A 19,316-nucleotide genomic window follows, 5' to 3' on the forward strand; every position below is an offset into this window, starting at 1 on the left:
GGCCAGGGACACCTTCCACTACCCCAGGTTGCTCCAAGCCCCATCCAACCTGGCCTTGGACACTTCCAGGGATGGGGCATCTTCAGTTTCTCTGTCAGGGATGTTTCCACATCTGGAAGACATCCCAGCTGTTTCCAAACGGGATGTTTACCTCCAGCTCACGCGGCGGCAGCGCCCTGAGCTGAGGGACGATTTGGCTCTCCCTGTGGAGCATCTCCCTCTGTGCGCGGTCCCGCTGCAGCGAGGGGCCGGGGGTGGGACCGGGGGACAGGGGCAGAGCCGGGGGCGCTCCCCGGCTCCCGGCGCGTCTCGCCTTTGTTCGGGCAGCGCTGGAGCCGGGCGGCCGCGGGGCGGGGAGGGATGGGGAGGCGGGATGGTGGGAGGGAGGAAAGGAAAAGGAGGGAGGGCTGCCCGAAAAGGCTTTTTTTCTTTTTTTTTTTTTTTTTTTTTTTTTTTTAAATCTCCAAGAAAAGAACGATCCACAGGCAACGCGAGAACTTTCCCCCCCCCACCCCACTCCCCCAACACACCCCCCCGCTCTGCGTCTTTAATAAGAAAACTATGTTTTAAAAACAATTTTAAAAATTCAAAGAAATTAAATTAAAACGAACCCGACCTCCCACCCCCTGGCCCAGCAGACCCGGCCCCCGGCCCGCCCCACGCCGCCCGGGAGGCGGCAGAAGCGGCGGCGGCGGCGGCGGGAGCGCCGGTGGCCCCGGCGGCGGCGGCGGCGGCGGGGGGAGGCGGTCGCCGGGCGCCGCCCGCCCCGCATCCCGCATCCCGCCGGCCCCGCATCCCGCCGCCGGCCCCAAATGGATTATCTGCGGCTGGTGCTCTCCTGCCTCGTCCCCCTGCACGGCTGCCTGGCCGCCGGCAGCGCCCCAGGTACGGCCGCTGCCCCGGGGGGCTGGGGGGCTGACAGGTGGCTGCGGGATGGGGAGAAGGGAGCGGGAACCCGCTGCTGGGGGGCGAGGTTTCAATGGGAATTGGGGGAGATGGAGGCTGGGCGAGAAATAGTTGGCGTGCTTGGCGTGCGAGGGGACGTCAGCCCGAGTTCCTTCTGCTACGCTGGACGCACCCGCTTAAAACTACAAAGCGGAGCTGGCTTGGGACGGAAAAGCTGCTCTGGGGTTCGTCGGGCTCCGAAAGGCTGCCCCGGCTGGGGTGGCCCCCGCGGTCCCGGCGGGATGCTCCGTGCGTGCCCACGGCCCCTTTGCCTCGCTGCTGTCCCCGCAGAGCTCCTGCTGTCCGGCAAACTCAGCGAGTATGGAGTGATCGTCCCCTTCAGCACCGACTGCCGGGGCCGCTTCCTGTCGCACGTGGTGTCCGGCGAGGCGGCGGCGGGGCTCGGCCAGCCCGCCTGTGCCCCGGAGCCAGCCCCGGAGCCAGCCCCGGCCCGGGCCCGGGCCCGCCGCGTCCCCCGCAGCCCCCCGGAGGAGCCCCCCCAGCGCCGCCTGCTCTATTTCAACGTCACGGTTTTTGGGAAGGAGCTGCACCTCCGGCTGAGCCCCAACCGCCGGCTGGTGCCGCCGGGAGCCGTGGCGGAGTGGCAGGAGGATTTCGAGGTGCTTTTCCGGGAACCCCTCCAGCAGCGGTGCCTTTTCACCGGTGACATCTCCGGGATGCCCGGAGCTGCCGTGGCCATCAGCAACTGCGATGGGCTGGTAAGCTGGGGGCTGGTGGGGTGCTGTAGTGGTTTTGGTTTGTTAATTTCGAGATTTTCTGGTTAGTGTGCTAATGGATGCGGTGGGTTTTAGTGCTGGATAATCACTGGTGTGCTTATCTTTTTGCCTGTGAGGTAGGATTAGGAGAAAGGTAAAGTAAGCTCGAAACTTTTTTGGAGTATAAAGAAGAAATTATTAACAGGAACTAAAAGAAAGAGTAATAAAAATCAGAACAAAGCCTTCAGAATACTTCTCTTCTTCTCACAACATTTTCTTCTTGCTGACAATGTAAAGAAACAAAGCATAAAATTGTCACTTCCCTAAATGCCTCCCATGCAGAACCACCACAGGTGCTTTGTGTGTGCTGCCTGTGTTTTGGTGCCGTTTCCTCTTAAGAGATGAATCCTGGTGTCCTGAAATCTGATTTTTTGGTGATGCTTTAGGTGTCTGTGCCATATGTTGCCCCTTAGGCCTTGACAGCAGCGGGTCCCCTTTCCCCTGGGTGTTACCTGCCTGCTCCATCAGGGTGGTCCGTGCATCAGTATTTATTTAAAAGGCTTGGAAAACTTGCCAGCCCTGTGCCTCTAGTGCCTCCTGCCCAGATGCTGTTGCCTCCATGGGCTGTGCCCAGCCTCTGGGACAGGGACCCACACTCATGGTGATGCTGTTCCATCCTTGCCCACCCGTGTTTTACCTTGGGACTGCTCCGGGAACTTTTCCTCTGCGTTTCCCGCCTCTTGAATGATGCTGTGTGAGCTGGAGCACCTCCTGAAATCACTGCTGGCTGCAGTCTGGCTCCCACCAAGCATCTCTTTGCAGGAGGATGTCTTTTTCTTTTTTTTTCTCCCTAATCACTCAGGGGCTCGGAGGCTCTTGGCTTTCTGAGCACAGTTCAGCATCAGTAACTTGCTGCCACAGCGCTTTAATTCCTTTAAATGGCTCTGTTACCTCATTATCCCCAGCATCTGCTCTGCCTGTGGGTTCCCTACCTTTGATACGCTTGGGGAAGCGCTTATTTTTTAATACCCTTGGCCCGTTGCCCTTCAGATTTCCTTTGAGCCAATTTAAATCTTGTTTTAGGTGCCAGAGTTTGCTGTTTTCTCCTGGTGCCACTTAAACTTACTGCTGGGTTGGAAGAAATGCCTTATTTTGTGCCTTTTTTTTTAAAAAAAACCCTTTTTTTATATATTTCTTTTTTAGTTGCTTTATTCTGAGAGCTCCTTAAGCCAATTTTGGCCACCAGCATAAACAATTTGGCATTCCTTTCTTTTTATACAGTGCCTGATGCTACTGTACAAGCGGAAATGATAGAGCAGCACAGCTAGAAATACATATTTCGCCTACGTACAGGAATTAAATTTTTTTTAGCACGTAATCCACACCTTTTGAAGCGTCCTTTTGGGAATGGGCTGAGGCTGTGGACTTGCAGACATTTCTCTGGGACATGGATCGTGCTGGGGCTGGCCAGTGTGGGCAGGCTTGGCAGCTTTAAAGGCATTTCCTACAGAGCCAGTGCCGAGTCTGGAGCAGAGAGCAGGCTTTGGAGCGTGCAGGTTCCCTGGCAGATCTCATTCCCTTTGGCATCACGAGCCAAAGGATGCTGGAGGCCATTGGCAGCTGATCTGTGTCCTGCTGTGGCACAGCTCTGGGAGTTTTCTTCCCCAGAGCCTGCTCTATTGTTGCTGTCAATCCCAAGCAGGCTTTAATTTAACTTTTCCAGGCTTTCCTAGGCTTTACCCCCACGTTTTCCCCTCGCAGCCCCTTGCACACCTTGTTGGTTGTCATTCTTTTTGCCCTCGTTCCAGCTGGGTTAGGGTGTAGCTTGTACCACAGGATGCTTTTCCATGTGGATTTATGCAGCCATATCCTGCCACCCATGGATAAGCCCACCCTTTTAAGCCCATATAAAGGAAGAAATGGCTTTTCTCCCATGATAAGGATTTTTTTTTCTATTTCCCACAATAAATTTATTGCTGGGTGGCCAACGAATCCATATCCTGGCTTCCACCAGGAATTTCCAGAGCTGGTCTGGTGAAGGACACGAGGCTGAGGGGACAAGCAGATGCTCAGCTCCCTTGCCCTTGTGATACATCCAACATCACAGTTGGTTTCTCTTTTCCATGGGTTTTCTGGCTGTATGGCCCTCTGTCTTAAGTGAGTCTGACATCTTCAATCTGCTCAGGATCTCAGCTTTGGAGGAGTGGGGAGATCAAGAGGATTCCCCAAAACCAGTGAAAAGAGCTTGATTTAGGAAACAGAGCAAGAACTGGAACTGAATCCTGGTTCTAGGTGTGGATGGGATGGGAGGATGATGCTGATGACCTGAGAAGCAGCAGAGCACCTGGGAGGGATGCACGTGGTCAGGAATGTTGCTGATGAGCTGGAGGAAACTCTTCCATGAGCAAGGACCCTGGAATTGCTGTGGACTTTTGCTGGGAGTTGTCCATGACCTTTGGAAGGGGGCTGTGGCTTTTGCATCCCGGGATGGCGCGCGTGGGAGGCGCGGGGCCGCGCTTGGCTGCCGCTTCCTGGGCAGAGGAAGCGCTCCGGGATGCTGCGGATGAGGGCTGTGTACACAGAGAGATTAGGCCGTGTGTAAACGGAGACTGAGATTATAAATAACAGGGGAGGGGAGTGCAGGAGAGGAAGAAAAAAACCCCAAAACCTGAACCCAACTCTTGACAAAGAGAGTCCACTCAAAGTCTTTCCTAAATCCATATTTAGCCGTGTAAGCGAGCCGATGCTTTTCCCAGATGCCAAAGCCGTGGCACCTTTCCATGGCTGTCGTTCCCTGCAGGCACCCACGCGTGAGAAGCTGGCCTTGCATATTCTGCAGGGGTGTCTCGTACCAGGGTGGGAAGGTGCTGTGGCCCATAATGTAATTTCAAAGCTGATCTAAGCCACCAAATTCCTGACTGGTAAAGTAGCGTTAGGCAGGAATCTCCGCCGGCGGACACGTCTCGCTGCAGTGGAGGCATCCCAGATTATTCCCTGCCGGCTTCAGCAGCGTGTGGTCGACCCTGCTTCCTTCCTGCTTTGCTGGTTTGCAGGGATGGGTGAAGGATTATCACCCACAGACACCATATTTGTGTGCCTGGCTTTGCCCTGGGGTGATTTGCCGTAGTGCTGCAAACTGTAGAGCCAGCGTTTTCCATCCCCGTGGCCCTGGCTTGCTTCAGATGGGTGGCAGCAGATAAGCAGGACACAAAAGCCCTCAGGAACAGTAATTAATGGGGAACAGAGGGAGAAACAGCCCCTCAAAATGATGCCCCACTGAAAAAAGGGTGGCTTGGTCTTCCAGGATTTTCCTTGCAGTTCCTGAGCTGTAGGGTTAACTTTGGGGAGGAAAAGGGTGCGAGATGTCCCTTTGGTGACATAGGTCACTGGCCTCAGCTGGTGTGGGTGTTATATGGATATGAGGGCTTTTCTCCCAGGTGATAATCCCAGGTTCTGGCAGTGAGATGCAAACCAGGCCCTGTTTGGGCTGAAAACTCAGTTAATTAATTAGTGCCCAGCGTGTCTTCATGTTCTCACTCCACCAGGAGCTACATTTGAGCTCAGGTCAGCTGGCAAAGCCTGGTCTGTAGCCACCCCAAAAACCTCTCACCTCAGCACGAAGAGCAGGGAAAAGGAGTCAAGGAAAGCAAAGTGTTGTGTTTGATGGGCTGCAAAGCCTGTACTGCAGAGAGGCATGAAAATAGTGATGGAGCACCTCTGGACCATGCCTGATGCCCTCTGGATGGAAGGGGAGCGCTGTTATCTGTGGTCTCTGTGTTCACACTGCCTGGTTTTCTAGGACTTTTTGTCCAAATTATGTGTGAATCTTAGAGGGAAAATACATACTGTACATGCAGCTGGATTTCCCCCTGCTGATAGCTCCCCTGGTCGAGTGCAGCAGCTTTATTAATTTTTCCACATCTCAGCTGGGTAAAGTGTCAGAATTTCCTGAATTCCTGTGGGAGTTGGAGCTTTTTACCCAGCAGTGGAGGAGGAGTTTCTTACTCAGGGTCTGGGAGGTCCCCCTTAGTGAGGCAGGAGTTCATCTCCCCATAGCCTGGGGAGGCACAGGAGAGCTGGAGAGGACACTTCACCCTCCGTGAGCTGGCAGGAGTGAGTTTGTTGTATTGTGTTCCCTCTTTCCAGTGGAATTGTCTTTAAAGGGCCATTTTCTAGTTGGGAAGTACCTTCACTGAGAGCTTCAGACAGCATCTCATGTTAGGAAAAGCAGTGGTAATAGTCCTGCCAGTTGATTTAATTTGATTTGGTATTATTAAACCAAACTAAAATCAAGGGTAGGAAGCATATGGCTAATTGATCACTGAGGATGGGATTGAACTCTTGGAAAAAGCCCAAGAGAAGCTGAGTGGGACTTTTTGGGTGGCATCTGACCTTTGTTACAACTCTCCCAAAATGCTGAAATACAACCTGAGCTGCTCCTCTTTGTGAGCAGGCAGGTTGGTGCATGCCTCTTGCAATGGTGTTTTTTGGCCTGTTCTGGTTTTTTAATTTATTTTTGTGAATGTCAGGGTGAGCACTGCAGCTTCTGTTTCATTTCTTGGGCTGCTCTGATCAGATGGACACAAAATCCCAGCATTATCCCCTTCACCCTCGGTCATCCCCAGAGTCGGCGGCGCGCTGCATCCCACCTATGGGAGAAAGTCTGGGCTGCTTTATTCCTTGAGCCAGATATAATTAGTCACGAGCTGTAGAGCAGCTCAAACCCAAGTGGGCTGTGGCTTGGGACCAGGCTCTTTCAGGTTTTAATCCAGCACAGCTTTCCTCCGGCTGCCTGACTCAGCAAGTCCCGGCTTTGGCCCTAAACCCATAAACCGGCTTTGGGGTGCCTGGCCCCAAGTGAAACACCCCATGGCAGGGCTGGGAGGGGGTAGTGGTGTCCCAGAAGAGCTCCTCCTGGGCCAGGGGCTGCTTCTGCTCCTCTCTTATTGTATAATGAAGGGCAATGTTTCGGAGCTGCAAATGAGGAGAATTTCTTCATGGAAGGGGTTGTGAGACCTGGGCACAGGCTTGTGTTCCCTATTCCTGGAGGGATTGAAAAGATGTATAAATGTGGCACTTGGGGATGTGGTTTGGTGGTGGCCTTTGCAGTGCTGGGTCAATGGTTGAACTTGATAATCTTGGAGAGCTTTTCCAACCTAAGGGATTCCATGTTTCTGTGCTCTGCCCCATCATCATGGCCTTGCCCAGCCGTCACTGAACCTGACTGGTGGCTTAACTCCCTGCCTTGTTCTCTGCCTCATCACCAGCACCCTGCCTGGTGCCCCTGGTTAAACCTGGCTGTGTTCTTCATCTCCTTGGCTGAGGGTGGGGGGCACAATCCCTGGCTGCCCTGGTTTGACCTGGATGTCTCCTGTGGGAAGACCCTGAGATACATGTGTCAGGCAAAGACTTGGATTCCTCAGGAAAGAGGTAAAACAAAACCAGCCAAAACCCCACTTTGCAGTGGAGTTAAGGAGTTAATGAAACCCAAGTGGAGCAGGAAATTTGGTGGAATCCAACAGAGCCAGGTTGGCCATGGCCTGATGTATCCAATGGGATGTGAACATGATGGGGACCCAAAGAGCCAGGTGGGTTTGGAAGAGCCCCAGCCTCTGTCCAAAATACATCTCTGTATGTATTTTACTTTTATTTTATTTGATTTGATGAGGACCATTCCAACACCCCAACATCCTTATGAGGACTCACTCCAGTAGGTCCACGCTGCTGGAGGCTTTGCTCCAAGAACAGATCCAAATGTTCTGCTGGTGCTTTCCAGGCAGCCCTTCAGCAGCGGGCAGCGCCGGAGGAAGGAACGCGCGCGCGCGCCATGGAGGGAGCTGGGAAAAATGCCGAGCTGGGGGGGCTGCCCGTGGGAGAGAAGCCAAATCCTGGTGATCCTTTTCCTTGCCCGAGGTCTGAGCCGGCCAGCGCTGCGGGGTGTGAGCGCTCAGGCTGATGTAAGGGGGATTTGATGGGAGCTTGGTGTTAATTAGGAGCAGGTCGGTAGCCAGGACAACATTACCAGCGATGTTTGCCCTGTCATTCATCATCCCTGTGTTTGGGAGGTGGAGTTGTAATGCTTTCCAGCTTCTGCCCCAACGGGATTCCCCTCTGTTAATTCCCAAGTACTTTGTGGGGCAGAGAGAATGGTTTCTCTTTCCTTCTTCTTGTTGCAGCTCGTCATGTCAGTGAAATGGCAGATATCCTAAAGGCACCGCAAGAATGGAATGGGGAGGGTTCAGGGAGGCTCAGGAGTGTTTTGGGAGCCCCTTCAGCCTTGTATCCCTGAGTTCAGGGTCGAGCACAACTCATAGATGAGGCAGAACAGACTTTTGTAGCCATATAAGGACACAAATTGAATTGCAGCCAGGTTGGGTTTTTTTTGTTGCTTGGTTTTTCCTTACTTTTTTTTTTCCCCATCTACAGAAGAAATTAAGGGTTGTCATAGATGAACATGGTATTAGAACCATCCTGGTGTCATGGAGTAGGATCAAAACAAGATTATTTGGGATGCCTTTCCCCTTTGTGTGTGCTGTGCATTAATCTTTAATGAGCATACTGAGTGTGTATGTCCCCCATCACTTACATAAACCCACATCGTTTTTCCCCTCTTTTCCTTGTTTCTTTGTGGAGTCCAGGCTGGCCTGATTCGGACAGACAGCAACGAGTTTTTCATCGAGCCCCTGGAGAGAGGCCAGCAGGACACAGAGGAGCACGGCAGGGCCCACGTGGTCTATCGGCGCTCGGCCATCCGGCAGGACGGCGCCGAGCCGCCCCACGACCTCCACCCCGAAGGTAGGGGCTGCTGGGATCCAGTCTATCCCAGCAATTGGTAATAAATATTTCACCTGGGGAGAGGATTTCTCCTTCCATGAGCCCTTGTATATCTCACCCTGTGGCTTTAGGCTCAGTTTAACTGCTAAAGTCAAGAAGAAGGAAAGGGAATGCTGGGCTGGAGGTGCCGCAGCCTTGCTTTGATCACCTGTGTTGTGAGAGTATTGAGGTAGTGGAAGTTGTTGTCCAGAGAAGCTGTGGTTGCCCCCGGATCCCTGGAAGTGTCCAAGGCCAGGCTGGATGGGGCTTGGAGCAGCCTGGGATAGTGGAAGGTGTCCCTGCCCATGGCAGGGGGTGGAACTGGGTGAGCTCTAAGGTCCCTTCCAGCCCAAACCATTCTGTGATGATTCTACAAAATGTGGCCTCGATTTGACTTTTTCACAGATGATAGAATCATTTAGTATGGAAAAAACCTTTAAGGTTCTCGAGTCCAATCATTAACATGTCTTTTGGTGCTGGTCTTCACAATTCAGAGCCATTCAGAGCTCGCCTGCCACTTGGGCGAGCTGGACCAGCAACCAGCCGGACCTCAACATCCCGTTAGAGTTAAATCTCCTATCTGCTTTCCCTACTGAATTCCTACTTCTGTGGAGCATCTCCATGGTGTCAGGTCACCTCAAATCCTTGCTCTTTTCCTGCCCAGGGCCCGGGGTGCAGGTGGGCGAGCTCCCAAATTCCCTGGAGCTGATGGCGGAGCGGCTGGGGGACGCGGAGCGCAAGCGGCGCCACGCCAGGAAGGACGACTACAACATTGAGGTGCTGCTGGCCGTGGATGACTCCGTGGTGCGCTTCCATGGCAAGGAGCACGTCCAGAACTATGTCCTCACCCTCATGAACATAGTAAGGCTCGGCTCTGGGGGATGTGGATCCCACCCTTCCCTGGGTTTTAGTGCTCTTCTGGTGCTGCGAATCTGTTATCCTGGGAGAAGAATTGGGTTTGGGAAGGGGAGCAGTGCTGCAGGAAGGGCTGTGTCTTCACACCGCCGGCTCTGGTGTTTAATAGCTGTGGGAATTGGAGGGATGGAAAGCAGAGCCCTTTGATGTTCATCTCCATCACCTTCCCCTTGCCAATGGCAGGGTTTGGCGTGTTGGTGCTGTCACTGTCTGTCACCTGAGTCCAAAAGTTTATCCTGGCTGAGAATGTTTCCTCCTCATCACTGAAGTCTCAGGAAATACTAGAAAAGAGAATAGTCATGGCTTACTTAGTTAGAAATGACCATATCTGTAATTTGTTTTGCAGTGATGATGTTCATGATTTATTCTGAATACTATTTGTTGGTAGAGGAAATATTTTTATATGTTTTCAGGAGCTTTTTGGAAACCTGTGCACCTGGGTAACCATTCAGAATATGTTTGAAAAGGAGTTTAGAGCAGCTTTACAGTTCCTGCACCCTTTCTCACTCCGAGGCACAGGGCAGCCTGTGGTGGTTCCTTACACCCCTTTCCATTCCTTTCTAAGACAAAAACTTCCATATTCCCCAAGTCCTGAGAGATGTGGAAGGATCAATATTTATTCATCCAGTCATCTTGAGGGAGGTTTGCTCCTCCAGCACCTGAATGTCTGCAAAGAAGATTCTCTCTATTCTCAAGTATCTCTTTCTATCTCCTAGTTTTGTTTTGTTTTCCATGCTTTATTATCACCTCTATTTATTTACTTTTCTTTAAGTGTTCTTTGACATAGTGGTGGAAAATACTCAAAAGGCTCAACCAGCTCTGGAATGGCCAAGTTATAAAGATGTTTTTGGGTGCTTGGTTGTTGCTTTGGACATTGTTTCTGCCACATGGCCAGCAATGAAGGGAGAAATTATCATCATGGGTGGGGGAAGGATTTGTGTGATTAGAGGGTGATGAGGTGAAGGATGAGTGAAGTGGCTGGTCCTGAATAGGGAAAGTGTTGCAGAAGCAAACACCTTCATCACAATGTTTTATTCTCTGGCACGTTATCCCGATGCCAGTTGCCCGATGCTCTCAGCATCACTTAAATTCACTTTCTGAACATTAAATCCTCCTGCGAGGGGGAAGCCACCGGGTTCCCTGCTCTGCCCTCCGGCTCTTCCCACGTTACGGGGGTCGGAGATTATGTCATTTTTCCTTTCCGATCCCAGGGGGGGAAGGGGGGTCGGGATGGCCAGTTTGAGCGCCCGGGGGTTGTCAGCTCTAATTCAAAAGGTCGGTTTTCAGGCGCATTTCATGGTTCCTACCCCGCGGGCAGGACTTTTCAGGGAGTGAATGCGCGGGATGCTGCGCTGGGAGAAGGGAGGACCCGCTGCCTATTCAATTAAAGGCGGCGCTGGAGACTTTAATGAGGGGGGGAAAGCCCCAGGATAATACAGGCAACAAATACTTCCCCCCAAGTATTATTTCCTTCTATATATTCTCCCCCCCCCCACCCCCTTCCCCTTCTTTCTTTCTGGTTTTTAGTGCGTTTTCTTTCCAGCTTTGCCGTGACCTCCGTCCGCCTCCTCTTCCCTTGGCGCCGCCTCGTTTCCTTACCGGCTCAGATTGCCTTAAAACACCCGATTCAGCAGAAAAAAGAGAGTCCTGCTTTCTGGCCTGGGTGGCAGAGGGAGGGAGAGAGGAGGAGCCTGCTGGGACCACACAGCTGAACATTAATCCCATTAGTTGGAGGCAAAGGGAAGAAGGATGAGAGGCTTGGCCAGCCCTCTAACGAGGAAAGGACTTAACGAGCTGGGCTGGAGTACGTCAGGGAGCCAGCTGGGAAAGTTTTCCTGTCTAGGAGCTCTCCTATCAAGATATAGCCCAAGAAAAGGGGGCAACGAGTTTGGATGTAATGATAAACTCTGCTGGCTTTTCCTGAGGTCTCCGCTGAGGGAGCAGTGGGACGCGCATCCCTTCCCAGCGCTGCTGTAGGTAGGGTCCCGGGGCTCTTCCCAAGACACAAAACCCTTTATTAGGAGCTCTGTGTCGGCCGAAGCTTGGTGATAAATGATTTGTCACGGAGGAGGTTTTTTATGAAAAGAAACAAACCGCACAGCCCTTATTTCATTGCCAGCAATGTGGATGCTTTTCAGTGAAGGGTGCTGTGTCCATCCCGGGAGGCTGACATGAGGATGACTGCTCCTTTTGTGCACCTAAGAGCTTCCCTGCAGGCAGCCTGCCTTCCCTGCTAGCTCCCAGCCTGCATTCCCAGCCTGCCCTTCCCTTCTTGGCTCAGATGCTGCCCAGGAATTTGGGGTCAGGTTGGAGTGAGTGGGAAAGGCACAGCTCCCCCTCTGCCATCAGTTGCTGAGCTTATCTCTGCTCCAAGCTGGGCTTTTCTGTGTCCACCTAACCAAACCTGGTCAGTTGGACTCTTGGGATGATGTTTGGTGATGTGGTGCCTCTGGAAAGCCATTCCCCTCTCTTGCTTGCTGCCTGTGGCAGGGGTTGTGATGTTACAGAAGGAAAATTGGGATCCCCCAGACGGGGTGGCTGCTGAGATCAAGGGCTGGGAACCAGGAGGGGATCCTGCACCTTGGAAAAGGAAGAGGAGAGGAAATATTCAGTGCTCAGCTCTGCTTCCCAGTCTCTTGCCTTCAGGGAGTTGGGCTTGGTTTTCTCCTCCAGACTTCCCACTGCTCATCCCTGATCCTTTCAGGTCTGGGGGTGGCTCCACTTGGAGGGGAGAAGCCAAGCTGTGGCTGTGTTAAACCTGGCCCTGGCCTCAACTGGGTTCCTGGGCTTTTGTCTGATATTGCCCATGATTTGGTTAAGGATGCAAAGGTTCTTGGTGTTTTCCCATTGTTTCGGGTTACTAGGGAAACCCCATGAGTCAGAGCCCCTCTCCAGGCTGGGACTTGCCTGGCTCCAGCTGAAATTATTGTTCCCAAGGGCAGAGCAACAAAGAGTGCTACTGAGACCCCACAGAAGAGGTGGTTTGGGAACAAAAATTAAACATCCAGCTTTAATTTTAACCTGTGTATGTTTTTTTCCTTAGGTGAGGGGTTTATGAGACACTTCCTTGGTAACTGATAATAACAAAAATACCTCTGAAGTCTCTCACGTGTCCATGTACTTTTCCATACCCTCTGTATAGGCTTACATGTTTGTTGCTATCTTTTTGGGACAACATGCCTTGTTCTGTAGAGAGCTCTGATCAAATCCACTCTTGCCCTTGCAGAACAACTCTCCCCTTCCTCTCTTCCTCCCCACAGATAATGTGGGTCAGCCCTCACAGAGGTGACATCATGCATTATGCAAGCCCAAAAATGTGGTAAGGGGGACTTTCCCCTCCCTTCCTAACCCCCCCAGCCCCAGCAGAGAGGCTCAGGGTGAATCCACCAGAATAAAAACCAAGCGAGGGAATAAAAGAAAGGAGTTTAAAGATGACTTGGCTGTTCCGAGTAAGCGATCCCGGCGTTTTGAAATGTCAGCTGTTCTGCTGGTTTGGCAAATTCTTCTCGTGTCTCTCCCTTTGTTTTCCTTCCCTGAAGAACAGCGAGGTCTAGACCTCGTTGCCAGTGCGGTTTTGCTGTCGGGATCTCGCGTCTGGGGCTGCAGGCTCGGGGCTGGCCAGGGTTTGCAGGGATTTGGGGAGGCAGCCTGCCCTGCTCTCAGGTTGGAGTGTTCCTGTCACTGTAAAGGCAGTGCCACTGCCTCCTTGGTGTTGCAGGGCTTGGGGGCAGTCCTATGGGGTGGTTGTTCCTGCTGGTTTGCCCTTAACTCACAGCAAGCCTTAAGGGCTAGGCTGTTCATAGGTGGGAAAATTCCATTTTAATTGAAAGAGGAGAGCATTTCTTGCCAGGTGGTGGTGTGAAACAGGCTGAGCATGGATGAGAGGGGTAAGAAGATCTTTATCCCATGGCTTGGGATGTGGGTTATAAAAATTGGTATTTTTTTACTGGAGCCGTTTGCTGAACAGCTATTTTTGGGGGAAGGGGTTTCTCTGAAGACACTGACTTGCTTAATGGCATCTGCAGAGGGCAGGGGGAGTTGTGCCGAGCCTGCAAACTGCTCTCCAGGTGAATTCCCATTTCCAAGGTGATGCTTGGCCCCTCCAGCTCCATCCCCACTTCTTCCACAGGCCCTGGAGCACTTGGGGGAAGCTGGCCCCTTCCCCCCCCAACCCCAAAATTTGGGGCCTGTGGGTCACAGCTCTGGCAGCGGCCAGCACCAAGCCCTTTTGATATGATTCTTTTCCCCCCCTCAATCAATTATTTATAACTGGCTGTGAAGGGAAGTCTGTATAGCCTTGGGCAGTCTGGTTCCACATCTGCTTTCTGAATTAACCCTGAAGGTCACTGCTGAGCTGGTATCTGTTAGGTGCAGATCCCTGCCTAAACCCTGGACTAAACAGGGGCTGGGCTTTAGGTTAACTCTTCATTTCAGAGGCTGAAATGCAGCACCAGGGGGGGCTGAAATGGAGTACCATACTGAGGGAGAACCAGGCCCCTGTGAGCTGGAGGAGGGGGGGATTTAGCACTGCTTTATAAGGAAGATTTGTGGAATTAAATCCCATCTTGGAATAATACAGCAGGATCTACTGAGCATCCTGCCAAAATGTCCCGTGCAGCTGGGAAGGGAAAGGTCTGTGCTGCTCCATGTGATGCTCCCAGTCACAGCAAGGTCAGGTTGTGGCTGGTACAGAGGTCCCTAAGGCAGGAATGTGGCTCATCCTGATGGATTGAGGGGTCCTTAGGAGCAGGCAGCAAGCAGCAGAGGGATGGTGGACAACCACAGAATCCTTAAATCATGGAATAGTTTGGAAGGGAGATGAAAGCTCATTCCATTCCTATCCCCTGCCATGAGCAGGGACACCTTCCACCATCCCAGGCTGGTCCAAGTCCAATCAAACTTGACCTGGAACACTTCCAGGGATGGGGCAGCCACAGCTTCTCTGGGCAGCCTGTGCCAGGGCCTCACTTCCCTCAGTTCCTTCCCAATATCCCATCTAACCCTCCACCCTCCCCTCTCTCAGTTTGGGGCTCCAGCTCCTGACAGCTGCTGGGGGTGAAGAGAGTGTGTGAAGATTTGGGAGAGTGAAGGAAATGGTTGTGTTTCCTGTCCTGTTCCCCACACCACCCCCAGCTCCAGCCCTGCATCTCTTCAAGCGTGGCTTTAATTTCTCCGTCTCTCCCTGCTTTCCCACCCTGCCACATTACCAATATTTTTGTAAGGGATCAAACTTAGGATGTGGGATTTTTCCAGGATGCCAAAGCCTCCTACATGCTAAAACCCAGCCAGACATCCCTGGGGAGCTGCAGCTCCTTGCTGGGCTGGATCCTTCACACCTCAGTGTGTCTGCAGGCCTGAGCAATGTTTGCAGCTGCAACACTTCCGTGCACATCCCCAAAAAATAGGGTTGGCATCAGGAAAAATCCATCATATCCTCATTATTCTTACAAAAGGGGGAGGGTGAAGGAGCATTCCACCCACAGAAAGCAGGGATGAGCTGAGGGTCATTGACCAGCATTGTCTTTCCACACTGATGGATAAAATACCCCGCGGCTCTTGCAGCTTCTGCATCCAAAGGGATGCATTAATGGGCATGGACTGGCAGTTCATTGATTAATTTTAATTTTTTATAATCGATTTTGCTGCATTCAAGGCTCAGGGTCTGGATTACCTCTCTGCATGGCTCGGAGGCACCCCATGGGAGTATTGGTTGTCATGGGGAAAAGGTTAACACTGGGTTTTTGGGTTTAAAAATGGCCTGAGTGGGTATTTCAAATGGAATCCCAGGCTGGAAAATAGGGGGCTTGTAAAACACTGGGGAGTGGCTGACATGGATTTCAGCAGCAGTAAAAGGATAGTTGTCACCCAATCCTTGGTGTAAAATTGCAAAACCCCAAATGGAAATGGGGGAACGGAGGAAAAAATAGAAAAGATCCATAAATCTGACTTTATAACCTTCATCTAGTCTGGAAGGCTATGACAGAGCTGAGGCAAATTAGTCCACCCTTGGGCAAAGCCAAAAAAGTATATTTTAATTAAAACATGAATTCTAGTCAATATTAAAAATTGTCTTGATTCAGTCTCCTCGACTCCTGCAGTGAAACCCAATTTGTGGAACTGTTCATTTGAGAGGCCTTTTGGGAAAAAGAAAGCCCCATTCTCAAAAACCAGGGTGTTTTTCTTCCCTGGGCTGTGTTTTCCCACGTGCTTTGCAGGACGTGCAGGGTCTCATGTGGGTCTGTGGCTGCCCACTCCATGCCTCTCTCCATGCCACTGGGCTCAGCTCTCAGGGACATTTCCCATCTGGGTGTCTCCTACTCTCTTGGTAGCATTTGGGAGTAGAATTTGTTTGTTCATCCTGGAAACGCAGAAGGAAGAGGTTGTAGCTGGTTATTTCCTTTGCAAGGTCATTTTTAATAGCTGAGGATGGTAAAAATCTCATTGAGTCATGAGCCCTCCCTGTTCTCTCCATTGTTTTGCCTTTTCCTGGGATTTCTGGAGCCATAGGTCAGGTTTGACTCAACTGAGGAAAGCCCTGGCTTTGGGTACAGGCAAAGGATTGTATAAAAAGGCCATTTTTCCTTTGGGTGCTGGAGTCTGGAGCATTTCCATCCCTCTGAGGGATTCATATTCCAAAGGCTCATTGAGAAATGTGGTGGAGGAAACATAGCCCTTGATGGAAATGGGTGATGTCATTGACCATCTGAGCCATTCCTGGGGAAACTTTGGCTTATTCCAGCTTGGCTTTTTGGCTTTGTGCTTGTTACACGTGGGAAAATGGGAAAAAAAACCCTCCCCACGGTGGGAGGATGGGGATGACATCTTTGCACCTGGTCTTGGAAAGCCTGGAAGGGTGTGGAACGTGGGAGCGTGGAGGACAGGAGGGGCTTGAGAGCTGGGATGGCCTTAACTTCTTCCCTGTTGGATTTCCCTCTTGGGATAGATGAGTAATGCCATGATTGACTCTTACAATTAATGGACAAATATCATGTATATAGGTTAAGAAAAGTTTATAGATTTATAGTTATGTTGTACCCCCTCGCGTGGTTATCGAGGGGCAACAGGAGTTGGGACATCTGGGAGGGCTGGATTGCCACTGTGGAACATCTGACCTCCAGTCAGGATTTGAGGAAGAGATCTCTACTGGACAGTGAAGATGGACAGAACTTTGGGAGGGGTTAAAGGGTTAAAAAGGGTAAAACCTCCATTGTGAGGGGGCTGAGCACATGGCGGGGAAAACCTTTTGCTCCCAGCGCCGTAACCTTTTTTCTTTATTCACTCTTCTGCTGTATTTTTGGTAAGGTTTAATAAACCTTCCTAAACTATGGAAAGTGAGCAGCTATTTCTCACACTCCCTCAGGTGGATGAGATTTACCACGATGAGTCGCTGGGCGTGCACATCAACATCGTGCTGGTCAGGATGATCATGGTGGGATATCGCCAGGTAAATCCGGCGCGCGGATTAGAGCAGCACGTGCTCTAATGTTTATTTAGTGCTTAGGTAAGCCCAGCCTTGGGAAAATGTGGCAGTTGTTGGAGCCCAGGTGACAACTGTGCTGGGCAGGGGTGAATTTGAACCTTCCTTAGCCTGGATTTTGGGGGCTGAGGGCCTGGATAGCCCCCTCAGGGAGGTGGGTGGCTGTGATCTGCTGGTACCTGCTTGCTCTGGCATGTGGGGAAAACCACAGAGGCTTCCTCAGAGCTCTGTAGGTGATGGGGTAGAGGTGGCTTCCCATATTGAGAGGAGCTGGACGTTAGTGAGGAGAAGCTGAGGTTGGGATCTCCTTGACTCATCTCCCTGGCTGTCCTGTAGCTCTTGTGTGGCTTGGGCATGGCCAGGAGAAGCGTGGGAAGGTTTCCTGAGAAGTTTTCGTGTGGTTTCTCAGGCTGCACTTATTTTTTAAGGCTTGTTTGAGCACAGCAGCCAGATTTTTCTTTAAAACAATGTGATTTTCTGTACTTTTCTGGGGCAAGCCCCTGTCCCACAGGAAATGTTCTAGCAAGGGTGTTAATGACTCAACACAGTGATGTCTCTGTGTGTGATCTGCAAATAAGACTGGTTAGGTCTTGGAAAAAACTTCCTTATTGTAGAAATATGCTTGGCTGGCAGAAACTCAAATACATCCTGGAGATCCAGGGATGGTTCTGAGGAGCAGGGATAAGGATGGAGGCTGGCCCATTTTTGGAGGCTTCCATGGGACCAGGAATATAATCTCTAGCTGAGAAAACCAACAATCCATTTGGCTTTGTCCCAGTGACGTTTGTGCTCTGGGCTGGAGGTTGAGCTGAGGAGAGGAAGGGATTTAGACCTGTGGTGATACAGTGGGGTAGGAACTGCCAGGCTCTGTTAGGGATGATTTATCCTCCCCAAAGCCTGTTCTGGAGGCAACTGCTTTGTCCAGCTACGTCACTCCTCAGGTTCAGGGGATGATGTAGAAAATAAGGAATGGATGTTTGAATCCAGGAGAGATCTCAGCTCACTGTTTGGGTCTGATGCTTCCCTAGTGAACCCTCCTGCAGCTTTGTCTTAGTTTGGAAAGACAGGTCTGCTAAAGAAGGCAGGAGCCTCCCCTGAAATGGAGAATGTAAATCCCCCCCACCTCCAAATTGCTATAAATTTGAAATTAAGGGGCTCTCAGGCAAAGATATGGGAGCAGGAATAAGAGTTCTTTAATAGAGAAGAAAATAAAAGGATAAAATAAACACTGCAGTAAACCAAAACAACACTGGCAGAGTCAGAACCCAGCCTGACACCCTGTGGGTCAGGCAGTTGGCAGCAGAACCATTGGAAATGTGGCTGCAGCCCTCCTGCAGTGTCAGGGCTGGTTCTGCTGGAGCAGGGGTCCTGTAGAAAGGTGCAGTCTCTTCCTCTGAAGATCCAGTGGAAGAGAGCAGCTGTTCCTCTGGGGAATCCAGTGGAGAAGCTGTGCTGGTGTTCCAGAATCTCCAGATTATATCTGGGTAGGAATGCTCCCTCTGGGCAGAGCATCTCCCAATGGGATGCTGTAGCTCTTATCAGCCATGCAGTGACATTCAATAGCTGCTATCAGCAGATGTCCCTCTGGAGGGAGGAGTGGTTGTGAAAGAGATAAGGAAAGCTTCCCACTGAACAGAAGACAACTGCCATACAGATGGCAAAGAGAATGCAATTAGCTTGGCGATCCAGGACAAGCTTCTTATCTCCCACTTGGGAGAAAAGAAGGAGAGAGAAGGAGAAGGAGAGGGAGATACCCCTACCCTCTCTCAGTTTGGAGCATGTCACGATCCGTCCTTACGAACGGGTTTCATGATGGTTTGTGGATTTGATCTCAGGGTGCAAAAAACTGACACAGCACAGGGGATTGCAGTAATAATCAAAACAAATACACCTTTATTGAATGACCACAGCAAAATGCGATAGAGGGATTAAGGGAGAGAAAAAGATAGAGAAAGAGAGAGAAAAAAAAGAGAGAGAGAGAGGGAGAGAGGGGGATATAGCTACCAAACATAGAGATGAAGTCCTTTGGTCCAGTCCAGTTGAGGATCTGCCTGTTACATCGGGGAGATCTGAGGCGCAGTTCATCTGGACCTGTCACGGTGCTCCTGACAGCTGCTGGGGTGAAGGGAAACGCGTGAAGATTTGGGAGAGGGAAGGAAATGCTTGTATTTCCTGTCTTCTTCCCCAAACCACCCCACTTGGGACGACGCCTCCTTGGCTTGCAGGGGAAGGGCAGCAGCCGTTCCTGCCCTGCCCAGCAGTGGGTTTCCCGCTGTTGTCCCTGCAGTCGGTGAGCCTGATCGAGCGGGGCAATCCCTCGCGCAGCCTGGAGCAGGTGTGCCGCTGGGCGCACTCGCAGCAGCGCCCCGACCCCGCGCACGCCGAGCACCACGACCACGCCGTCTTCCTCACCAGGCAAGATTTTGGGCCCGCAGGTATGCAAGGTACTG

The 19,316-nt window shown here is 51.5% G+C and overlaps 1 protein-coding gene across 1 annotated transcript in view; it reads left to right on the top strand.

The window, feature by feature from the left end:
- The first annotated feature begins 700 nt into the window (after positions 1 to 700).
- Positions 701 to 19,316, top strand: part of ADAMTS14 (ADAM metallopeptidase with thrombospondin type 1 motif 14) — a 33,885-nt gene continuing 15,269 nt past the window's right edge. Inside the window, exons 1-6 of the mRNA XM_071438518.1 lie at positions 701 to 885; positions 1,237 to 1,664; positions 8,300 to 8,456; positions 9,139 to 9,335; positions 16,750 to 16,833; positions 19,154 to 19,310. Coding sequence (XP_071294619.1) covers positions 813 to 885; positions 1,237 to 1,664; positions 8,300 to 8,456; positions 9,139 to 9,335; positions 16,750 to 16,833; positions 19,154 to 19,310 — 1,096 coding nt within the window. The 5' untranslated portion in view covers positions 701 to 812. The remainder of the gene's footprint in view (positions 886 to 1,236; positions 1,665 to 8,299; positions 8,457 to 9,138; positions 9,336 to 16,749; positions 16,834 to 19,153; positions 19,311 to 19,316) is intronic.

Source organism: Agelaius tricolor, unplaced genomic scaffold, assembly GCF_023055355.1.
Source record: "Agelaius tricolor isolate 1412-34295 unplaced genomic scaffold, bAgeTri1.0.p SCAF_13, whole genome shotgun sequence".
Classification (NCBI taxonomy): domain Eukaryota; kingdom Metazoa; phylum Chordata; class Aves; order Passeriformes; family Icteridae; genus Agelaius; species Agelaius tricolor.